The sequence below is a fragment of the Taudactylus pleione genome, unplaced genomic scaffold (assembly GCF_031769625.1).
Source record: "Taudactylus pleione unplaced genomic scaffold, aTauple2 ptg000018l, whole genome shotgun sequence".
NCBI lineage: Eukaryota > Metazoa > Chordata > Amphibia > Anura > Myobatrachidae > Taudactylus > Taudactylus pleione.
In genome coordinates this window covers 608723-630653 of record NW_028284420.1, presented here as the reverse complement: position 1 = coordinate 630653, position 21931 = coordinate 608723, and the positions used below count along the sequence as shown (strand labels likewise).

The 21931-nt window shown below is 45.3% G+C and overlaps 1 protein-coding gene across 8 annotated transcripts in view; it reads right to left on the bottom strand.

Annotated features, from left to right (window-relative positions):
• The window catches only part of LOC148540598 (microtubule-associated protein tau-like), a 137564-nt gene that overhangs the window by 38639 nt on the left and 76994 nt on the right, over positions 1 to 21931 (bottom strand). For 7 of the 8 annotated variants that reach the window (XM_088442232.1, XM_088442208.1, XM_088442241.1 and 4 more), the window contains 2 exons: positions 19232 to 19972; positions 3136 to 3185 (listed from right to left, as the gene is read on the bottom strand). In XM_088442232.1, coding sequence (XP_088298358.1) covers positions 3136 to 3185; positions 19232 to 19972 — 791 coding nt within the window. The remainder of the gene's footprint in view (positions 1 to 3135; positions 3186 to 19231; positions 19973 to 21931) is intronic. The other variant, XM_088442258.1, reaches the window with a different exon arrangement.

Here is a 21931-nt window from a genome sequence, read left to right as displayed (position 1 = left end):
TATATATATATATATATATGTGTGTCAGTGTGTGTGTGTGTATCTGTGTCGAGAGACAATGCAGGGGAAGATAATGGTGTGACAGAGACGATGCAGGGGGGAGCTGATCGCCTGACTGAGAGACAATGCAGGGAGTGCGGTGATGGTGTGCTGAGAGACGACACAGGAGGAGGCGATGGTGTAGCTAAGAAGAGATGACACAGGGAGGGAGATGATGGTGTGGCTAAGAGAGGATGCAGTGAGATGATGGTGTGGCTGAGAGACGCAGGGGAAGGAAGTTACACAGGGGGAACGAGTCTGGTTGAACCGCTGTTTTATGATTACTTTTTTAACACACAAACAGGCATCTTCCGGACGAGGTGACCTACATGAATAGTGAATACCGACTGAAGACGCCATCGTTCCAGGGAGGATACATTTCTTCAGAGGTTCCACATTGTGAGAAACTACCGCAAAGGTAAGGTGCATATGGAATGTGAAAAAAGGTGTGTATGGAGCGCTAGTGAGGATCAGGTGACCACGATGTGTAAATTGTATTTATTAAGACTCTTATAAAAAATGAGAACGTGCACACAGGATACAATAAGTGATAAGTATCAAATCACAATAACAGAAAAAACGTGGGTAAAGAGCATCTGAGAACACCTGGAGATGTAATACGGATAAATACAAGGTAGCAGAGACTCCGTCTTAAGCTCCATCTTAGGAGAGGGACTTTCATAGCAGTCCGTATTACATCTCCAGGTGTTCTCAGATGCTCTTTACCCACATTTTTTCTGTTATTGTGATTTGATACTTATCATTTATTGTATCCTGTGTGCACGTTCTAATTTGTTATAAGAGTTTTAATAAATACAATTTACACATCGTGGTCACCTGATCTTGACTAGCGCTCCATACACACCTTTTCTCTTGTTTATCATATTAGCAGGTGCAGATCCTGCTGTAGGAGCAGCCTGTCATAATCAGGATATACTATCTAGGTGATCAGCGCACTCAAATCTATCTAGCATATGGAATGTAAAGGAATGTGACAAAAAATGGGTGGCGTGTCATGTTGGCACGCCCCATTTTCAGTAGCCACGCCCCTTCTGGTAGGTGACCACGCCCATATTTTTGACGCACGCCTTTGGCGCGCAAGACATATTTAGCTTTGTAGTGGGGGGGCGCCAATCTGAAACTTGCCCTGGGCTCTGAAGACCCTAGTTACGCCACTGCTAGTAATCCAGTAATGCTAAGTGAATTTGGAGTCTTAGAACTGGGATGATATAGCAGATGTGGACATCCTCTCTAATTACTATAACCGACTCACTCATTAAAAGCAGGTATCCACTAGAGTCAATATGCTCCATGAGCGATATCGTCTAGTGTTAGCCCTGCAGTGCCAGGCTCAATGTTTTTAACGACATTGAGCACCCACACTGAACGATATCGTACTTGTTAATATGTTTGACCTAGCTGCCCTACCAAAAGCTTGTTGAGTCGCGTGGAAACCATACAGGGCTGGCTCCAACTCGTCGTCCCTTACCCGCGAGCGGCAAAGCTGTGTGCGACTGAAAATGGGGATGTGGCTTAATTACCATAGATCACGCCCCTAAATGACGTTATTTGGCACACCTCCCGTTAACGTCAGGCTGGGGGTGAGCCCAGCACTACGCCATCTTCCTGTACTGAATGGATGGCGCGCGCATCATCCATTCCTCTTCTCCGGGGCCGGCAACGCTGCACAGCTGTGGCGGTGGAGGTGCCCAACCTCCCGACCGCCCGCGGGACACTTCGTCCCGCGGGTGGAACAGCGGGCCAGTGCCAGAAAAACTAGACTGTCCCACTGAAATCGGGAATGGCTGGGAGAGGTGCGCCTTCTATGGGGTGGTGCCCCTTTCGACCACACTGGTCGATCATGCCTGGAGCTGGCCCTGAAACCATACCCAGAAAAATTCAACCTGCCCAAAGTCACATTACAGAGATCTGCAGGATCCTGCTGCACACCACAGTCAGGGCAGTCATGTTATAATCATCACAGGATTATTTGTACATAAACAATAATAAATACACAGCCAATGTAGCTGTCATTATATACTGATTTAATCACTTATCTTCCATTGTTCTACACCACAGGTTCTCCAACTCGGTCCTCAGGACCCCAAACAGTGCATGTTTTCCTGGTCTCCTCACAGAGCCACAAATTAAATAATTAGCTCAAAATGTGGATCTTTTAAAATGTGTCAGTGAGTAATGAATACACCTGTGCCTGGGTGACTTGGAAAATGTGATCTGTGTAGGGTCCTGAGGACCGAGTTTGAGAACCTCTGTTCTACACACATACAGAGATGATTGATAAATGTGTATCTCACGGTTACAAATAGGACATCTTTTAAGGGTTATCCCACTAGAGTGTAATAATTCCATGCTGAAACATGAACTAACATATGTATGGGTACCATACGCTGGATTTGAGAATGAGTAAGAAAATTAAAGCACTTAATAGATTTGGTAAAAGTGCACTTTTGATTGATGCGCTAGAAGAACAAACAAAATCTGAAAACGTGAAAAATATAAATTATGCATAAAGAAATAAACATGGCAAAACTTGCAGAGCTGTATGGAATGTTAATAATGTTGTATCTCAACAGCAGCGATGTACTTTCAGCTGTGTCTGATCACTAGGACGCTCAGCAAAACCATCTGGAATCCCTATCCATGACCTAGAAGTGAGCCCTGTAGTCTGTATGCTAAAAACAAATGAAATCCTGCTGTGTTTAGCAGGGATGAGGCTCGTCTCTGTACCCATATTTATGATGTCTGGGTATGGCACTACTGACACTGGATGAATCCGCAGAGAATAGCCCGTTTATGTATGTGGAGACTGGTCATAGTCATACATAGTGAGGAGAGGGTGGAACACTGGGGGACATTTATGAAAGTACAGTATAGAAGGAGTGTTATCTGAGAATCCATAACTTAATTGTCACCCCTTGTCTGACCCCTTGTCTGACTTTGGTGAACTTTTATGAGCAACTGAATGTTTATCAATATATAGAGGAAACAAAAGATACTGCTTGTACCAGGTGAGGCAATGTCTGTGCATGTACATGAGAGGGAAACTATGCTTTGTACTGGGACTCTCTCACTCACCTGCCCTCCTTTCTCCTGGGAATCTCTCTGATGCTTCTCCTGATCATGAGCTGCAAGCAAACATACACAATAAACGTCATTGCAGGAAATGAAGAGGCAGAAACGCATTGAACCTCAGTTATTAAAGTGCACTTGTTTCCTCCTACACAGTGGAGGCCGAAGTTTTGTGACTTGAACCAATATTCATGAGAACGCAGCCTATTACTTCGCAAAGAATCCTTGGGGGAAACTTTTCTAACTACTGGGATTTTGGGCCGTCTCAAAACCCAACGTGTCATACATTGCCAGCTATTTTTGCCCACCAAGTCACTCAATTTATTATCTACCGGTTTTAAGGGTAATAACTGAAACCACTGGCGATATGCCACTGTTTTGAAACCCCTAATTCACATAGCATTTAGCACAAACCTCACATGATTTAGGGGAAACCCCCGTTATTAAAGTTAAACAATCCCCCTTGACTAACAAGCCATGCATCAGTCACGCTAGTATTGGGCCTCTCCTGGTAATCCCCCTCCTTCCATAGATATAATGTATATAATTATTGCTCAAGTATTTATTATTTAGATTGATATTGCTCATTGATATTTTAAAATTATTAATGACCCCATAGTTATTTATATGAATAATAATTTGCATTCAGCAAGGTTCGCAACTGCGATTACGCATGCACTCGGCTGTTTGTGCATCATGCACATGCGTATGCGTCGTAGTGTGCGTGCGCGAACAATCCACTGCGATCAGGACTGCAATCGCAGTCACTAAGCAGACCCATTGCAGAGTGATTGACATGAAGTACCATTTAGGGGTGTTGACTGGGGGGCGGTCGGCGAAAAGCAGACGTGCCATACGCAGCTTGTGTATTCACAGCGTGCGACGAGGATAGCAATTCCTAAATAAGGTCAGAGCTTGTGCAAGTGTGTGTGACGCTGCGATGGTACTCAATGTTACCGATAGTTTCGCAGTCTTGCTAATTATTACGGATGTGTGTAAGGTAAAGTGGGCATCCTTATGTTGTGCTGCGACGGCATAGCGATCGTAGTGGATTAGCATACTATCGCAGTGAGATTGCGTGCGTAATCGCTATTGCAATCGCAGTTGCGATCTGTAATAAATCGGGCCCTTTGTTAGAATATTTTCCAAGGTAGTGTCCCTTAAAATTTTTCTGTAGCAAACTTACTAAATTACTTTCCTACAATAATGTTTATTTGATTCAATGTAATCCATTGGGTGAAAAACTCCATCAAAGCGAGCCTGACTGCTGACAAGCAAGGTAACACAAAGTGCCTGCAGTTACAGCGCTCTCGTCTGTCACAATCACCTTTTTTTTTCCAGAAGTTTTTTTTTGTGAGGTTTCCTGCAATTTATTAAATTGTAATTTAATATATCTTATATTTGTATTTTTTGCTTGTTAAAGCAAATGGCACTTCTGCTGCTAACTTCCCGCATTTTTAGCTTCAATAAAACGGCCTAAACAAACTACAAAAAAAGCTGCAGAAAACATACAAGCTTGTAGACGTGATGATAAATCTCTACTTCCTCAGTGTTCTAACATTGGCCCAGGACATAAAATGCCTGACACCAACAGTTGCCAAATGTCCCTAATTTCTGTCCTTGGTTTATAGTAATGTTGTCCTGGGAAATACCATGTATTTCAGTATTAACCCACTGCACAGTACCACCTCTCTTTTTCAGCATGCACTGTGCAAAGCTTCTAGTAGAGCAGGGCCGGCCAAAAGGTCGAACACGATCTACTGGTAGCTTGCGGAGCTCCCATCTGTAGATTCGACCAACTTGCTGCAGTAACTGGGAACGTTGGTCTCTGAAGCGTTTAGAGACTAAAGAAGCCTCTGATCTCTGCAGAGGCCAACGTTCCCAGTGATGCAGTGCGCGAGTACGTGGGTGACGTCACTCGACATGTGAGGACCCTGCGCGCCTGGTGGATCTAGTCAGATCCAGTCAGCAGCATGCACAGGCAGCGTCTACGCCGGAGTGAAGCTGGACCGCTGACCAGCGTGAAGACAGGGAAGTACTGCACAGGGGAGGGGGCACTCAGCATAAGGGGCATTACCGGGGGCACAGCATAAGGGGCATTACCAGGGGCACTACTGGGGGCACAGTATAAGGGGCACTACTGGGGGAATTGCATAAGGGGCTCTAACACAGGGGGCATTGCATAATGGGCTCTAATACAGAGGGTACTGCATAATGGGCACAACTACAGAGGGAACTGCATAATGGGCACAACTACAGGGGAAACTGCATAATGGGCACAACAACAGGGGGAACTACTACTTGGGTCACTGCATAAGGGGCACTGTATAAGAGGCACTATTGGGAGCATTGCATAAGGGACTCTAAAACGGGACATTGCATAATGGGCTCTAATACAGGGGGCATTGCATAATGGGCACAACTACAGGGGGAACTGCATAATAGGCACAACTACAGGGTGCACTACTACTGGAGGCATTGCATAAGGGGCACTACTAGAGAGGGCATTGCATAAGGGACACTACTACAGTGGTCGTATCGTGAATAAGGGCCACTACTATGTGATGTAATGTAAATAAGAGTGTACTGCTGTGTGGAGTAATTTGAATTGGGGATACTATGTGTGATTTCGGCAGGACAGACCCCCTCGTCCCTTGCTGCGAGGTGACACCCCCTTTTTTGCATACCACACCCCCTTTTTCAAGCTCGGTAGATCACGAAAGGTTTTTAGTTTAGTTTATGTCTAGTAGATCACCGAGTCCAAAAGTCTGGCCACCCCTGTAGTAGAGCATATACAAAGCACTCAACAGTGCAAATGCAGCTTTAGACCTAATGTGCTGAAATTAGTGACATAAAAATAAGAAGTGGAGCGTGCACATAATCAGAGGTAGTCCCAGCTGTGCTAGGACTGACAGTCGGTCCCTCAACTGTCAGGGTTAAGTCCTATCCAAAAGAAAACACCCTAAATTTTGAAACATACCTTAATTGAATAAAAATATGAGATATGGTAAGAACTTACCCTTGTTATCTCTATTTCTACGAAGTCCATAGGGTTCCACAGGATACCTTGGGGTATAGGTGATGACGTCAGTCTTCAGGCACCACAGAGTTAAAGTTTTCAGCCTCCCAGGATGCATCTGGGTCCCTCTCCTATACCCCGCCCCCGGGCCAAGGCATCTCAGTTACATCACAAGCCATAGGCCGGAGGAGGAGAAGAAAGAGAGAGAAGAAAAAAAATCTGGACACTCACAAGAATCACATTCTCACCATAGGGAGACGGAAAAAACGGTGACCAGAATAAAGCCCATCTGCAGTACAGGTGCGACAGGGCGGGAGTCCTGTGGAACCCTATGGACTTCGTAGAAATAGAGATAACAAGGGTAAGTTCTTACCATATCTCATATTTTCTACTTCAGGGTCCATAGGGTATCCACAGGATACCTTGGGGATGTCCCAAAGCAGTATCCTTTAAGGGTGGGGACGCTCCTGTGCTGAGAGGAGAATCCGCCGCCCGAAGGAAGCATCCTGAGAGGCAAAGATGTCAAAAGCGTAATACCTCACAAAGGTATTGACAGAAGACTACGTAGCAGCCTTGCAGATCTGAACTGCAGAGGCACCACGTCTAGCTGCAAACCAAGGACCCACAGACTTAGTGGAATGAGCCCTCACCAAGGAGGGAACTGGAAGACCTTCATGAAGATAAGCTTCTGAAATTGCCATACGAATCCAGCCTGCCAAAGTCTACTTTGAAGCAGGCCAACCCTTTTCACGGAAGCCATAGAGGACAAACAAGGCGTCCGACTTCCTAAAAGAAGAAGTGCGATCAACATAAATTCTCAATGCCCGCACAACATCCCAAGTGGCGTCACCCACTGAAAGTCCAGGTGAATTGAAAGCCGGCACAACAATTTCTTCATTGATGTGAAAACTGGATACCACTTCGGGAAGGAATCCCGGACGAGTGCGAAGCACCGCCCTATTCCTATGAAAATTCAGAAAAGGGGGTCTACAAGAGAGAACCCCTAAATCCGACATCCGTCTGGCCGAGGCAATGGCCAGAAGGAATATGGTTTCAACTGTAAGCCATTTAAAGTCCACTGAGTCCAGTGGTTCAAACGGCGGTCCCTAGAGAACTCTCAGGACCACAGCCCAATTCCAAGGCGCCACCGGTGGAACAAAAGGTGGCTGAATGCGAAGAACACCTCGCATAAAGGTGTGCACATCAGAGAGCGCAGCAATCCTACGATGAAACCAGACTGACAGGGCAGACACCTGCACTTTCAGAGAAGCCAGGCGAAGCCCATGATCCAGTCCAGCCTGTAGGAAAGCCAACACCCTAGACAGGCGGAACTCCCTAAGGGAATAACCTCTAGGTCTACATCACCGGAAGAAAGTATGCCACACACGATGGTAGATTCTTGCCGAGGAAGGTTTACAAGCTCTTAGTATGGTTTGCACCACGGAGCTAGAAAAACCCTCTGGACCTTAGCATGACCGTTTCAACAGCCACACCGAGTCAGGTCCGGGTGAAGACAAGGACCCTATGACAGCAGATTCGGTCGTAATGGTAACCTCAGAGGAACGTCTACTGACAGACTCTGGAGGTCGGAGAACCAGTGCCGTCTGGGCCACTCGGAAGCTATCAACAGTAGCGTACCTCCTTCTTGATTTGAATTTCCGTAATACCCGCGGAAGAAGGGAAAACGGAGGGAAAAGGTAGGCAAACTGGAACATCTACTAGACGGACAGGGCATACACCAGAGACGCCTTTTCGTCTCATGTTCGAGACCCGTACACCGGCAACTTGTTGTTGTGCCGGGACGCCATGAGGTCTATCTCTGGAAGACCCCACTTGTCCACCAGACTCCGAAAGACGTCCTGGTATAAAGACCACTCTCCCGGTTCCTCCTTGCTGGTTTAAATAGGCCACCGTGGTGGCGTTGTCCGACGGGACCTGCACAGGGTGACCCTGGAGAACCGGCTGTGCCCGCTGGAGAGCTCTTGACACCGCATGGAGCTCCAGAATGTTTATTGGAAGCTCCGCTACCGCCCGAGTCCACCTGCCCTGAAACAAGTGTGGACCCGTGACAGCTCCCCAGCACCGGAGACTGGCGTCCGTTGTTAACAGGACCCAGTTCGCCACCCAGAACGGGCGTCTGCAAACACCAGGTTAGAGACAGGCGAACATCCGGAGTGAGCCCCAACGTCTGGGACTTGAGACACTGAGGCAATCCATTCCATCTGGACCGGATCAATAGCAGCAGAGGTTTGGAGTGAAATTGGGCGTACTCCACCATGTCGAATACCGACACCATTGAGCCCAATAATCTCTTTGCCAAGTGTGTCGACACTCGACGACACTGCAGACAACTGCGCACCCTCAACTACAAAGCAAGGATCTTTTCCTCCGTCACAAAGATCCACTGCTGCCTGGAGTCCAATAAGGCCCCGAGGTGCAGGATCCTCTGAGACGGGGTGAGAGTGGACCTCTGCCAGTTTGTCAACCAGCCGTGACGTTGCAGTACCGCAATCGTCAGATCCAGATGGTGTAAAAGAAACTCTGGAGACCCCGCTATCAACAGGAGGTCGTCCAGATAAGGCAACAGTCGGACTCCCTGCGTCCGCAGGAGAGCCGCCATGACCGCCATGACCTTGGTGAATACCCGTGGAGCAGTCACCAGGCCAAAAGGCAGTGCCCGGAACTGGAAATGTTCGTTGCAGATTGCCAATCTGAGGAACTGCTGATGGCGCAAAAAAATAGGGACATGTAGGTAAGCGTCCTGGATGTCCAATGACACCATGTAGTCCCCAGAATAATGGACCGCAGGGTCTCCATCCGAAACAGAGGCACCCTCAAGGACTTGCTGAGGGCCTTTAGGTTTAGTATTGAACGGTAAGACCCATTGGGTTTCTGCACCAAAAATAGAATGGAATAGAAACCCAGGCCCCTCTGGGAAATTGGAACATGCACTGCGACCAGCACCGGGCGAACTGAAGCAGGCGCCCCCCACTTTGGGGTCCCCCAAAAGGAGGCCTGGACCGTCAGGCCGCAGGTTTGTTATCTGACCTAGGAGCCGGACATCTGGTACTCCAGACCTGATTCTTGGGCTTGGACAATTTCTTGGCCCCAGCCTGCCATGGACAGGACTGTACTTTAGGCCTACCTTGGGCCCTGTGAGGCCAAAAGGACGACCCACCAGCACTAGAAAGAATCGTAGCAGACAGAAGACATGCAGATTTTGCTGCTGCCAACGTAACTACAATTTTGTCCAGATCTGGACCAAATAGTACCTGTCCAGACCTTCTAATCCCTTTTTGGAATCCGCGTCCGCTTTCCAAGAACGCAACCATAAGGTGCGACGAGCAGCCACGGCTGCAGAGGAGATCCTAGAGGTGAGTATACAAATATCTAAGGCCGCTTCATTAATGTAAGTGGCCGAGTCTCGGAGATTGCCCACCAACTCGGTCTGTTCAGCCGAACAGTCAGAGTCCAAAGACGCCTCCAAATTATCCGCCCAGCGCTCCATAGCTCTGGCTACCCAACACACGGCCAGAGCCGGTCTGGATGCTTCCCTGCAAGGGAATAAACGGCTTTGAGGCAGATCTCCACCTTGCGGTCAGTGACATCCTTCAAGGATGACATCGAAGGCATAGGCAATGTGGCACTTTTGACTAGGCGTGTGACATGTGAATCCACTTGCGTAGGGGATTCCCGCTTAGAAAAATAATTGACCGCAAACGGATAAGCCACGGCTAAGCGTCTCTGGGCCTGAAACCGTTTACCTGGATTTTTCCACGCCTCCTCTAAATGATCCACTAATTGATCAGAAAGAGGGAACACCGTAGCCTCACCCTTAATATCCTTAAAAAGGCATATATGAATGTGGCCACCAAAGGATCAATATCCTCAATAACTAAAGCCGAGCGGACCGCTCGAATAAGACCAGGGATATACACCTTGGACTTAGCGTCCGGCTCTTTGGTACGGAGAGGTTCTTGGTCAGATAGATCCAGAATCTCCCCATGATCTGACGTCTCATCGTCATCCCCATAAGGAGCAGATAAAGACGCCACCGGCCGTTATGAGGCCGCAACACAGACTCCCCCTGTAAAACATCGGACAAATGCTGAACCGATGTAGTTAAGAGTATTAACCCACGCAGGCTCCGGAGAAACCTGGGAAGGGACAGGGAGACTGTGGGGTACCATCAATTGTCTCGGGAACTCCCGCATGGGTGACGACACCACTGACTGCTGGGACAAACCCGTCTGGGTAAACGCAGGTGGCGGAGCTAGCTGGCCCACAAGGGTTGTAAGCGCCTTAGCGAAACAAGCCCAGGGAGGTTCCTGTACCGGGACCGTGACCATAATCGGCCGTGACAGTGCCAGGCACTGGGGGCATAACCCCTCCGCGTTACCCTCTCCCTCCGCTATTGGTACCTTACATTTAGTACACATGAGCTGGAGAGGAAAATCAGTCTCAGACATGATGGTAAGTATGTGACACTCACACCTATACGTATTGGTATAGTGTGAATAACACCCTGCACACCGCGCACCGCAAGGGCTTTGAGCAGAGCAAGATCAGGGACAGTAATAAAGCTGACAGTAGAAAGTGAAAGTACAGACAGCAGGCTAGCAGTTCAGTCACATACAATGCAGAAGAAACAAATCCCTGCACTATTAGCGCTGATTCTCAACTACTCAGACCCTCAGGCTGGTAGGACTCAGCGCTGCATACACTGACCTGTGACAAACAGAGGAGAGGTATGCTGGGGGACCCAGACCGCAATGCCACCGCTCACAGGCTTCCAGCAGTGTTCACCATGCTTTAAAGATGGCCACCGAGGAGCAGAAGATGAAGGAGGCCGGCCTGGGGAGGACAGCTGACACACTGTGGCCAATCAGGCAGAGCAGAGAGGCTGTGTGCAGCAGGGGAGGCGCCGGCTGTGAGACAGGGAAAGCGCGCTCCCCTGGCATGCATTTAACCCCTGGGACGCCGCAGCGCATGCCACTCAGCAGCGGCCCGCTGTCCCAGGGGGTAGTGGAAGCGCAGGTTGGTCGCCTGGCTCCACGCTGCAGCCAGTCCCCAGGGAGCCCCCTGCCTGGGGACTCAGGACCATGTGACCAGCAGGGACCCACCGCGGGACCCCGCTGCTTACCTGCATCCCCTTGGATCCGGCCATGGTCCAAAACATCTGGGGACACCGCTAGCCGTGACCCCAGATGTCTACCAGCATCCCCGGATCAGTACCGGCGTTCTGGTACCGGCGGGGTGTAGGGGAGACGGCATGGACGTCAGTACTGACTGTCCATGCTGTACTCCCAGATGTGCAGCCAGCGCTGCCTTTAAAAGAAACTTCAGGGGCTCTTCATAGCCCCCCTCTGCACAGTGCCTCCGACTCCGGCCAGGCACCGACGAAACTGAGATGCCTTGGCCCGGGGGCGGGGTATAGGAGAGGGACCCAGATGCATCCTGGGAGGCTGAAAACTTTAACTCTGTGGTGCCTGAAGACTGACGTCATCACCTATACCCCAAGGTATCCTGTGGATACCCTATGGACCCTGAAGTAGAAAAACAATTTTACAAACCGCTGTTCAACACTATTAGGCACTTACTATATGTACGTGCTTCAGTGCACCTTTCTAACAGCAAATTGTCCTCGACAAATTATGTTCAAATCTTAGCAACTATTGATTTTTCCTCCCAGTAGACTGCTTCCTCATTATATTGGCTCACCTACAAAATTCCGGCTCCGCAGTGTGTACTACACGTGCAATCTTCTGTATGTTGTCACAGTATAAAGCTGAACCAGCATAATTACTTACCGCAGAACACCGCCAAGGGAGACTACATATTATTAACAACGTATTTCATCCCAATAGTGAAGCTTATCAGAAAGTCCAAGCATTTGCAGTATAAAAACATTCAATCATGCAAGAAAAATAATTTGTAGAACAAAAACTGTTTACTGCTTGTCTACAGGAAATGTTGTGTCTTGTTCTACATTAACATCACTCCCTGGTAAGCCCAGTAGGTTATCAGTGTAATAACATGCAAGAGGGATAAAATAAATATTTATACGTTAATTAAAAAGTACATCAATGTGTTATCAATTATATTGTTTAACCTAAATATTACAATTAAACAAGGATGTAATTTATACTTTCTGTTTTAAAAGACAATTTAGTTTCAAGGAAGCCCACAATATTACTGACATCATAGAAGTTATAGGGGTCTATTTACTAAGCAGTGTTATGAGACAGAGTGAAAAGTGATAAGTCTGAGATAAGGTGCCAGCCAATCAGCTCCCAACTGTCATTTTTCAAACACAGCCTGTGAGATGGCAGTTGGGAGATGATTGGCTGGCACCTTATCACAGTCTCCTAACACTGCTTAGTAAATAGACCCCATAATGTCCTAATCGATCTGCTTCCAAATTAGGGTGCATGTGGGTAGCCATTGAAGAGAGATTATTCAATGGTCAAGTGACTACTGTAGATCACATGGGATCCTTTCGTGCAATCATCTCTGTGCCTAATGCAACCAACTTTAATGTGGCATGCTGAGCACTGTGGCAGTTTTCAGATCACAACACATGGTACATCCAGGCCAATTAGGAAATGTTGCTGTGTGTGGCAGGTTTAAACACAATCAAAAATATCCAATATGCCAGCAAGAATAATACATAAATAAAAAGTATAATTTATAAGATGTACAAATACAACAGCCCTGAATCTGGCCCAGCTCTGACCCTACATCGCTATGGCAGATGCATATACAAAGGAGCGAGGCAGATAAATCAGTACAGTACAAACATACTTGCTGCATGCTCTCAGCATGTATTATGATTAAGCTGTTGTGTATTTGTAGATTACAATGAGCTATTTTGTTAGTCTATTCAGCATCTTTTATTTATACTCCTCAAGTTTATACCCAATAGCATGTTTATATTCCACAGTGCTTGGATATAGGAGGCCCAAAATATAGTTTATGGTCTGCAGGCTATAAATGGGGTGGGGGGAGTTTAACTGGTGACATCAAGGAAGATGTACAGTAGATCTTAACTTCTAACTTGCTCTGCTATTCTTTTTCATATATGGGGGAGATGTACTAAGCCTTGGAAAGTAATAAAATGGAGAGAGATACCAGCCAATCAGCTCCTAACTGTCACTTTAAAGGCTGTGTTTGAAAAATGACAGTTAGGAGCTGATTGGTTGGTACTTTATCTCCATTTATCTCCCAGTTTTTACTGCAAGTAATATTTGTTTGAAGGTTCCAGTTCAGATTCCAGTTCAGATGCCTGAAAATTATTACATATAGATATGTGAATCGATAAAGCAACTTAAATAAGGTGTGCTTATTAAATATGTAAAACATTTACTTAACAAACCCCCTACCGGAAGAAAATAATTTTACTAGAATTGACTGAAGCCTGCATCTACCAATAATGTAGGCTAATTTATATAATTATCATTATAATTAGTATTATATAGGTGCTGTCGATACTTTTCTTGATAGGAATTTATTAAGATCGTCTCATGCTTTGTTCCAAAAAATGTTTGATTGGCATAGTAGTCCTAATTATGTCTAGTTATTTGGCTGAATCTTCAATGTTGAATTGTCATTATGTGGAGCTGGAAATTAGTGTCACTTCTATTTCAACACCATTTTCAGATGTAACTGGAATAACTAACGTTACAAAATTTCTTCAATATCTGAGGAGTTTCTAGAGCACAGGTTCTCAAACTTGGTCCTCAGTGCCCCAAACAGTGCATGTTTTCCAGGTCTCCTCGTAGCGTCACAAGTGAAATAATTAGCTCCACCTGTGGATCTTTTAAATTGTGTCAGTGAATAATGAATACACCTGTGCACCTGCTGGGTGACCTGGAAAATGTGACCTGTGTGGGGTCCTGAGGACCGAGTTTGAGAACCTCTGTTCTAGAGCGACCATGCAATTATTAGAGTGAAAAGGGGGAATTTAATTATCTGCAGTAATTTGACGCGTGCTAATTGATCCTTCGAGTCTATTCAATTTGCCCTGAAGGCAGCCAGCAGGCTGCACTTAACAGGTTTTTTTTTGTGTGTGTGTGTCTGATCAGACCTATAAAGGAATCCCTGATAGCAAGCCAGTTAATGGGTGAAAACACTCCGTTCACATATAGGTCCGTGAAGTTATCACGGACTCTATGTGTTTACGCCCTTAACACATTCATTTAATGGGCGTTAACAACAGGCTTGGGTGACTAAGGGGATGTAATTGAACAGCCTCAAACGTTAATCCCAGAGCTGTCGCCCCCTTTTTCACCCCCAATAAATTATCAGGGCTAATTGATTTCCCCCATATTTTACTGATGGCCACTGTGTAAGAACTCTCTGTGAACTTAGATTCGCAAGTGGATCAAAATAAAAAAAAATTAATCCGACAACTACAAAAGAGGGCAGTCAATTTTGTTCATGTATGTGGAAGCAATTGGCATGTCCCTCTTATGCATCTACGGCAAGGCACACATAAGACGCGGTTCCAATTCCCATTTATCCCAGAACACACAATAAAGAGAATACACACTATGCAATCTTTCAAATTACGGCACGATATACCATGTGGGAGCATTTTATCCAATTAATCTTTTCTCCTGTAGACACTAAGGGCCATATTCAATTTGGGACGAAAAGTCAGAGATCGGATTTTTCGCCATCATCGCCGTTATTTCTGGGATAAAGTATCGGGCACATGCCCGCTTTATCCCAGTATTCAATTAGGATCCGGTGAAAACGAGACCCGGGGGAAAGGTAAGTATCGTCAAGTCCTGGGAATTTTCAGGAAATCATACTGGCCCCCCTAAAGAGGGTCTGACATGGAGGACCACTATGGGTACCCCCGATTTTGCCTGCTGAAGGTAGTCTGGGTTTTAAATAGGCGCGGCAGGTGCTTAAATGCGGCTTTGCTAAAGTGGTGAAGAATAGCACTTAGCCTTTTTTTTTGGGGGGGGGGGGTGGACTAGTCCCGTCAAACTTTGTTCCCCTATTTTTTTTTTGCCCCCAAAATTAAAGTAAATTTTTAGGGGTGTCCAGAGGATTTAAAGAATTCTGCACCCCTAAACCCCTACTCTGCACTTTTTTTCACCATGTATTACATGGCGAAAACTTATCCCCGTTTTTTAAGAAAGACTATTCGCACAGCGAAAAGTTTTTGAAATTGAATATGGGGATAATTGAAACAGGCAAAAATTACGTCATCAACGGCTTTTCCAGCCTAATTGAATACCCCCCTATGTGTACATCACTGGCAGTGAGGAAAAATTGGACCATTATATCTTATTGTCTTCCGGTTAAGCATACATACTGCACAATGTGCACCACATCGTTCATGATATCTTCCAATCTGATGTGCAGCACATCCGATGTGAAGATGCGATGAATGATGCACGTGAATGCGCGATTGAGTGTACACACCATGCAATGTGAGTGATATGTCATTCCAATTTACCTCAATACGACATATCGTCCAATATATTGTCTAATGTGTACCAAGCCTAACTACATATGGTGACTAGAAAAAAGTATTCTCTGCCATTTTCTGCACTTAATTTACCTACAGCATGGAATCAAAAGGAATTATTTATACTGATCAACACAATAATAAAACAAAAAACAACTCTAAATGCTTTTCCTTAATTAAGTACAGATAAAAAAACAGACAAAAATTGATTACAAAAATATTCACCCTTTTGCTAAGCTAAACATATATAAACTGTAGTGTAATCAGTTGTCTTTAGAGGTTGCAATTTATTGGAGACCATCTGTGTGCAATTAAGTTTTTACAACTATATAAATACACCTGTCTGTAAGAGGCCCCACAGTTGGTAAATGCATTTCTAAACAGGAGATTCATCATGAAGTTCAAAGAATTTAAAACAAATCAGAGAAAAGGTTTTTGAAAAGCAACAAACAGGAGAAGGATATAAGCATTGTAAAGAAATGAATAAACCATAGAATACTGTCAAGTCCATCATAAAGAATAAGAGAAAATGTGGTAAAACTGTTAAAGTGTGTAGAACAGGTCACCCTCCAAAACAGAGCATTATACCCCTTTTACACCAGGCTAAAACCCGGGTTTTTGAAGGGTTAACCCGGGCAGCTCCCTGGTGTAAAAGGGGAGAGAGTTGGATCGCCGGGTCGAGTGACCCGGCAATCCAACCCAGGTAACTAGCAGGGTTTAACACGGGCTTAGCCCGTGAAACCCTGCTGTGAGAACAGCGCACTCCGGGTCACGATGACCTGGAGTGCGCTGCTAGCCGGCCGATTGGTCCGGCTTCAGTGGCGCTTGGAGATGACGTCATCTCCAAGCGACTACTTTCACTCCGCAAAAGCCGGGTCTATGCAGACCCGACTGCGGTATGAGCGGCGCTGACTCGGGAAATCCCGAGTCGGCGCCGGCAAAATTCCGGGTCTGATCTGGATAGGAACTTTGTTCCAACTCCGGGTCAGACCCGGAATTTAGGTGGAAAAGGGGTATTAGTGTGAGCAAGTTACTTGTTTGGGAGGCCACCAAGAGGCTAACAACTCTAAAGCTGAGTACACACTTGTCCAATCCTCTGGGGATCCAACTCTAGACCAGACTGTTGACACAATCCTACTGGGGACCTAGGTCGCTGATAACCTTGGTACACACTGACCCAATTTTCATCTAATCCAACCTCAGACCAATCAGTTGGTCAGACATTGGTAGAGTGTGTACGCTCACAAGACCTCTGATCGTATGGTATTGTCAAAAGATTTTTAAACCTGGCAAAAAATAAGATTAGATCGCCAATCACCAGACCAATTTAGAAGTATGTACGCACCTTAAAGTGCCCACACACTAGACGATTATCTGTACAATTTGCACGATTTCAATGCATCGTAACGATAAATCGTTCAAATTTGTGCAAATCGTGCAGTTTCCACTGAGCGATAACGTTTTGATGCGTGGTCCTGAGCGTCGTTAATCATATCTTCAGATATTACCTACTGCAGGTAAGATCTGGCAATCTCTTTAACAATGCACTGGAAATCGTCAAGGACACACGATAGGTCGTTAGTATATCGTTTGTCAAAATGAACACTTTATGCACAATATCGTTTGTCCAGTACTGCCAGGGAGCTGCTGGGGAGTTCACAGGAAATCGTTAACGACATTGCATCGTTTGCCAGTCGTTTAGTATGTGGGCACCATTAGACTGGTTTGTTTAATTCTTCTCCCAATTCAGCCAGTCTGACAAAGATTAGATGAGTCTGTACGGTGATACAATCCTTTAAACAAATTGTTTCAGCAGATGATAATGGAGATCTGCAGCAAAAAAACGGCACTTATCACTCGATCTGCAGCTATATCTTTCATGTGTGTACCCACCAATAGGCAACCTCATTAATTAAGGGGTTAAGATGAGAAGCTTACACTAATAAAGATTGTAGAAAACTAGGGGCCTGATTCAGACCCGCTCGCAAGCGGGTCGATGGTGGGGCATTAATGCACGTGCGCAAGCCCCGTAGCTCGCTACAAACGGGGCGGCTGTCGATGTTGATTGACAGCTCGCCCCGTTTTGTAGGTGGGGTGGGGGGTGGGTGGACAAAAAGAGGAGTTCCTGAAGGAACGCCTGCCGTTTGTGGGTGGCCCTACTGACATCACCAGTGATGTCAGTAGTGAGCTTCCGGCTCTATTAGAGCCGGAAGCTCACTGGGGCTTGCGGCAGACGAAACCCTTGTGGTCTCGTCACAAGCCCGATGGTCACGATGGTCGTGACCATCGCAACCATCACCTGGCCGCTCACTAAAGCTGTGGGTGGTCACCCACAGCTTAGCAAGCGGCCAGGAGGCCGGGTTTTTTAATACAAAGCGGCCGCCCTGATTCAGAGAAAGCACTCGCTTTTTGCGAGCGGCTCTGAATCAGGGCCTAGGTTCCTTTACTTTAGCAAACAAATGGCACCTTTTAGATGACCAAAGTAATATTTATAACTATACGCAAGTTCAATACAAAGCTATGTTTAATAACCATTACATACAGACGGCAAGGGGTCTTGAACTGTGAATGGAAAAACAGGTTCACCTTCAGTAGAAAAAGGGGTTCTTTATTCTGAGAGAGTTTACAGTGCACAATTCCTGAGCACATAAGGTGGTGACAAATTCATTAACATAATAAAAGGAATGGCTGCCTTTCATACAAGCAATGGTATGTGAGGTTATAGTGGACATTATGGGGGTGAGTAATCCAGGTCATTTTTTCTATGACCATATGTAAGATTATGGGACAAAAATTTACAACTGTCACACTGGGGTTTTTGCTTTGCCTTCCTGTGCATCAACACATTTAGAATTTCTAAAAATAGCATTTTTACCCTTATTTACTCCATGTTCAATGCTGTACATCTATGACACCATGGGCATGATTTTGAGTTGGACACAGAAGCGCATACAGCAGCTTCTATTGGCGGTCGCCTGTCTGTGACTTTATGCAAATGCCGATACAAACTCCTCCCCTTGTGTACATCCTTGAACCTTTTTGTATGCACTCTACGTAATGAATGCAACTACGTGAACATCTACATTGCGTGTGGCTCTGCATCAGTCCCCAATATCAGTAAATAGACCTGTAGCCTAAAACTAAATAGATCACTATAAATTTACTTTCGTCATGGTAACAAATGTTGTTATAGCCTAGGTGATGTACTCATGAAATGGTGAATGCACCAAAGTGTAATGAAAATTCAGATCAGACGCTCATTTTGAAACTCATTCATTGCTTTTACTGTAAGTGTCCATCTTGTAGTTGTTCAAAAAGTGTCATAACATTCATAAGTGTCTCTTACTGTAAGATAAGCACTCATGGAGCTCTAATGGAAAAACATGCAGTGAGGCGATGTGAGGTGAACGGAAATCATGCAAGTATATCATGCATTGGGAGAACCACACAATGGTAAGGTGAAGGAGAAAGGGCAAGTGGTGGATATAAGCACATCATTCTTGTGCTTCCTTCAAGCAAGTTAATAAAGCAAAAAGCAGCCCAGGGAGATCGGAGACTTTAGTAGGCCAGCCATTATAAGAGGACAACTTGAAACACACCTTTAGGTACAGGAACCCGGCTGATTGATATTCCAGATCCATGTGGAGGCATTTTCTTTATTGGGGTCTTCTCAATCATACATGGTGAATGTTGTTCTGAAGTATCACTTGGTGAATCTGCAGCTTCGCATGGTGACATCTTTTTCTCTATGGGTTTGTTGGGATCAATCTCTACTTGGTAAACAGACACAGAAGGCCGTGGGCGAGGAAGCACTAATTGATGCTCTACTGAAAGAGAATCATCTGCTATGTCAACACCTGACTTTCTTACACCTTCATCATTTAAATCAGTGAAAACAGAGCCATTGAGGAGCTTGTTGGCATCTTCTGCTATAAGGCTATCAGCTGCCTGGCCATTGGTGAGAGGCGGTATGTCAAGAGGAGATTCTGTAGGAGTTGTACTGTCCTGCTCCAACTCTCCAACTTCACTGTCATGCTCTTCATATTTCCCTTCATCGTCATCTTTATGGTGCTCTTTGCCATTTTCTTCCTGGGCTAAGAGAGAGTGTTTGTCTTGCACTTCAGAAGGTTCAGTTATTTCATTACTCACTGCTTCCCAGCCTGGACTGATATCTTCATATGTATCACCAGTAACAACACAAAGGTCTTCAGGGTGTGTTTCCTGGTGGTTCTCCACTGAGGTTTCTGAGACATCCACTTCTTGTTCCAACTCTATTTCTTGCGTGCGACTAGGGGACTCCTGGGTCTCTGTCTCTCCTGTGGCTGCTGGGGGTTTAATCTCTGGGGTTCAGGAAGGTCAAGTTTGGTATGACAACATGAAAGATGTAATAAATGTATAGCCACATTTGCCACAGAAAAAAATAAACACTAAACATTATCTATACAACAGTACATATTTCACACCACTAATGCTGGCCATACACGCTACAATTATCGGGGCGATCCGCCTGATATCGGCGGATCGCCCCGATAATTGTAGCGTGTGTGCGGGCGACCGAGGGTTAAATATTGCTCGGTCGGGCATGCAGGATTGTCCAGCATGCCCGTCCGATGCGATATTTACCCGGTAACTGTCGGCCGCATCGGGCAGTGTATGCCCAGCGCGGCCGACAGACAGACATTTCCTGTGTTCCTTCCTACGGAAGGAACAGGGAAATGTCTCCTCCCCCGGGGGCGGAGCGCGGATGTCGGGCTATACACTGTGAGATTTCTCTCACAGTGTATGCCGGCGACATCTGCGGCTGGCAACCGGCCAGATAAAATGTCTGTCGGTCTGACAGACATTTTATCTGGCTGTGTATGCCCAGCATAAGATAGAACTGTCACAAACAAAACATACCAGCTGACTGCCAGATGATATGTAGGTGCATTATAGCATTTATATATATATATATATATCATATACATAAATATATTCATATGTCTCCAGCAACAACTTTATAATGTATGAAAGCCCCATATTGGTCATATTTTTTTAAGATGCCCCAAATTCAAATGTTCACTTTTATATGCTGATGGCCTTCTACATATGATGATCTGACTGTGGACCTTATAACACTGCCATCTGTAAATCATTGCAAGCCACAAAATCATCTATATTTCTTATCCTATTGGATGAGGCTCATTTGTGATAGACAATATCTCTATGTGTTCAAACAGTTACATTCACACTTATAACATAAATACTTTGCTGGTATTATACTAGCTGAATTTACTATCCAAGAGGACATAGTAAGATGTCCATGCAGCATAGCATTTAAGACCATTGCCACTGTTGATAGGTAAAGAATAACTAAACTGCATTAGAAAAACCTCAGCAAACTGAAGATAAGAATTATTATTCCTCTGTGGATTTTAGTAATACACTTCTACTTGGACTGCATGCACAGCAGAACTGCAGTAAAAGATAAAACAAATGTAACACTTAGGGGTAAAGTTACCAAAGTGAGAGTTTTTAGAAGTGAGTTTTAAAAGTGATGTTGCCCATAGCAACCAATCAGATTCTACTTAACATTTAACTAGCACGATAATAGCTAGAATCTGATTGATTGTTATGGGCAACATCACTTTTAAAACTCACTTCTAAAAACTCTCACTTTAGTAAATTTACCCCTTAGTATCTGTAAATTGATTTTCTTGAGTGCCTTCAAGGCAGACACTACTATAGTATAACCCGTGTACATTTTAAGGCTAGACAGCAAAGAAAATTGGTTACATATAAGTTTACCTCCTTCTTCCCTCTGGTGTCTTCTAACTGTTCCCCAGTATTAACGCCACATATAACAAAAAGAACAAACAAAAAAAAGTACAGAGGTACAACGGACCCTTTTAGCTCCATATAATAATAATTCTAATAATGAAATGCAAAAAAGGGTGGAAACCAGTCTGCCATGAAGAGATTCAAGGAAAGGCAATTATTGGTAAAAAATTGTAATCTTTCCATTTCAGCCCTCCATGGCAGTCACTGCTAGAGGCTGCATCTACAGCAGTGACATTCCCTACTGAGCTGGGGTAACAGCTGCTTGCCACACTTTGTTTTCCCCCAAAATCGGCTGTAGGTCAAGACTAAATTTTCTGTAGAAGTATGCAGGGAGCTTCATACTGCTACTCTACATATTATATGGCCTGAGCCTTCACTGCTAGTGAAAAAGCTATAGCCCTAAGAGATTGGGCTGTGAAAATACCTGAACGCTGTGTCTCATTGATTATATGAGCTTTAACAATACAATCTCTATCCTT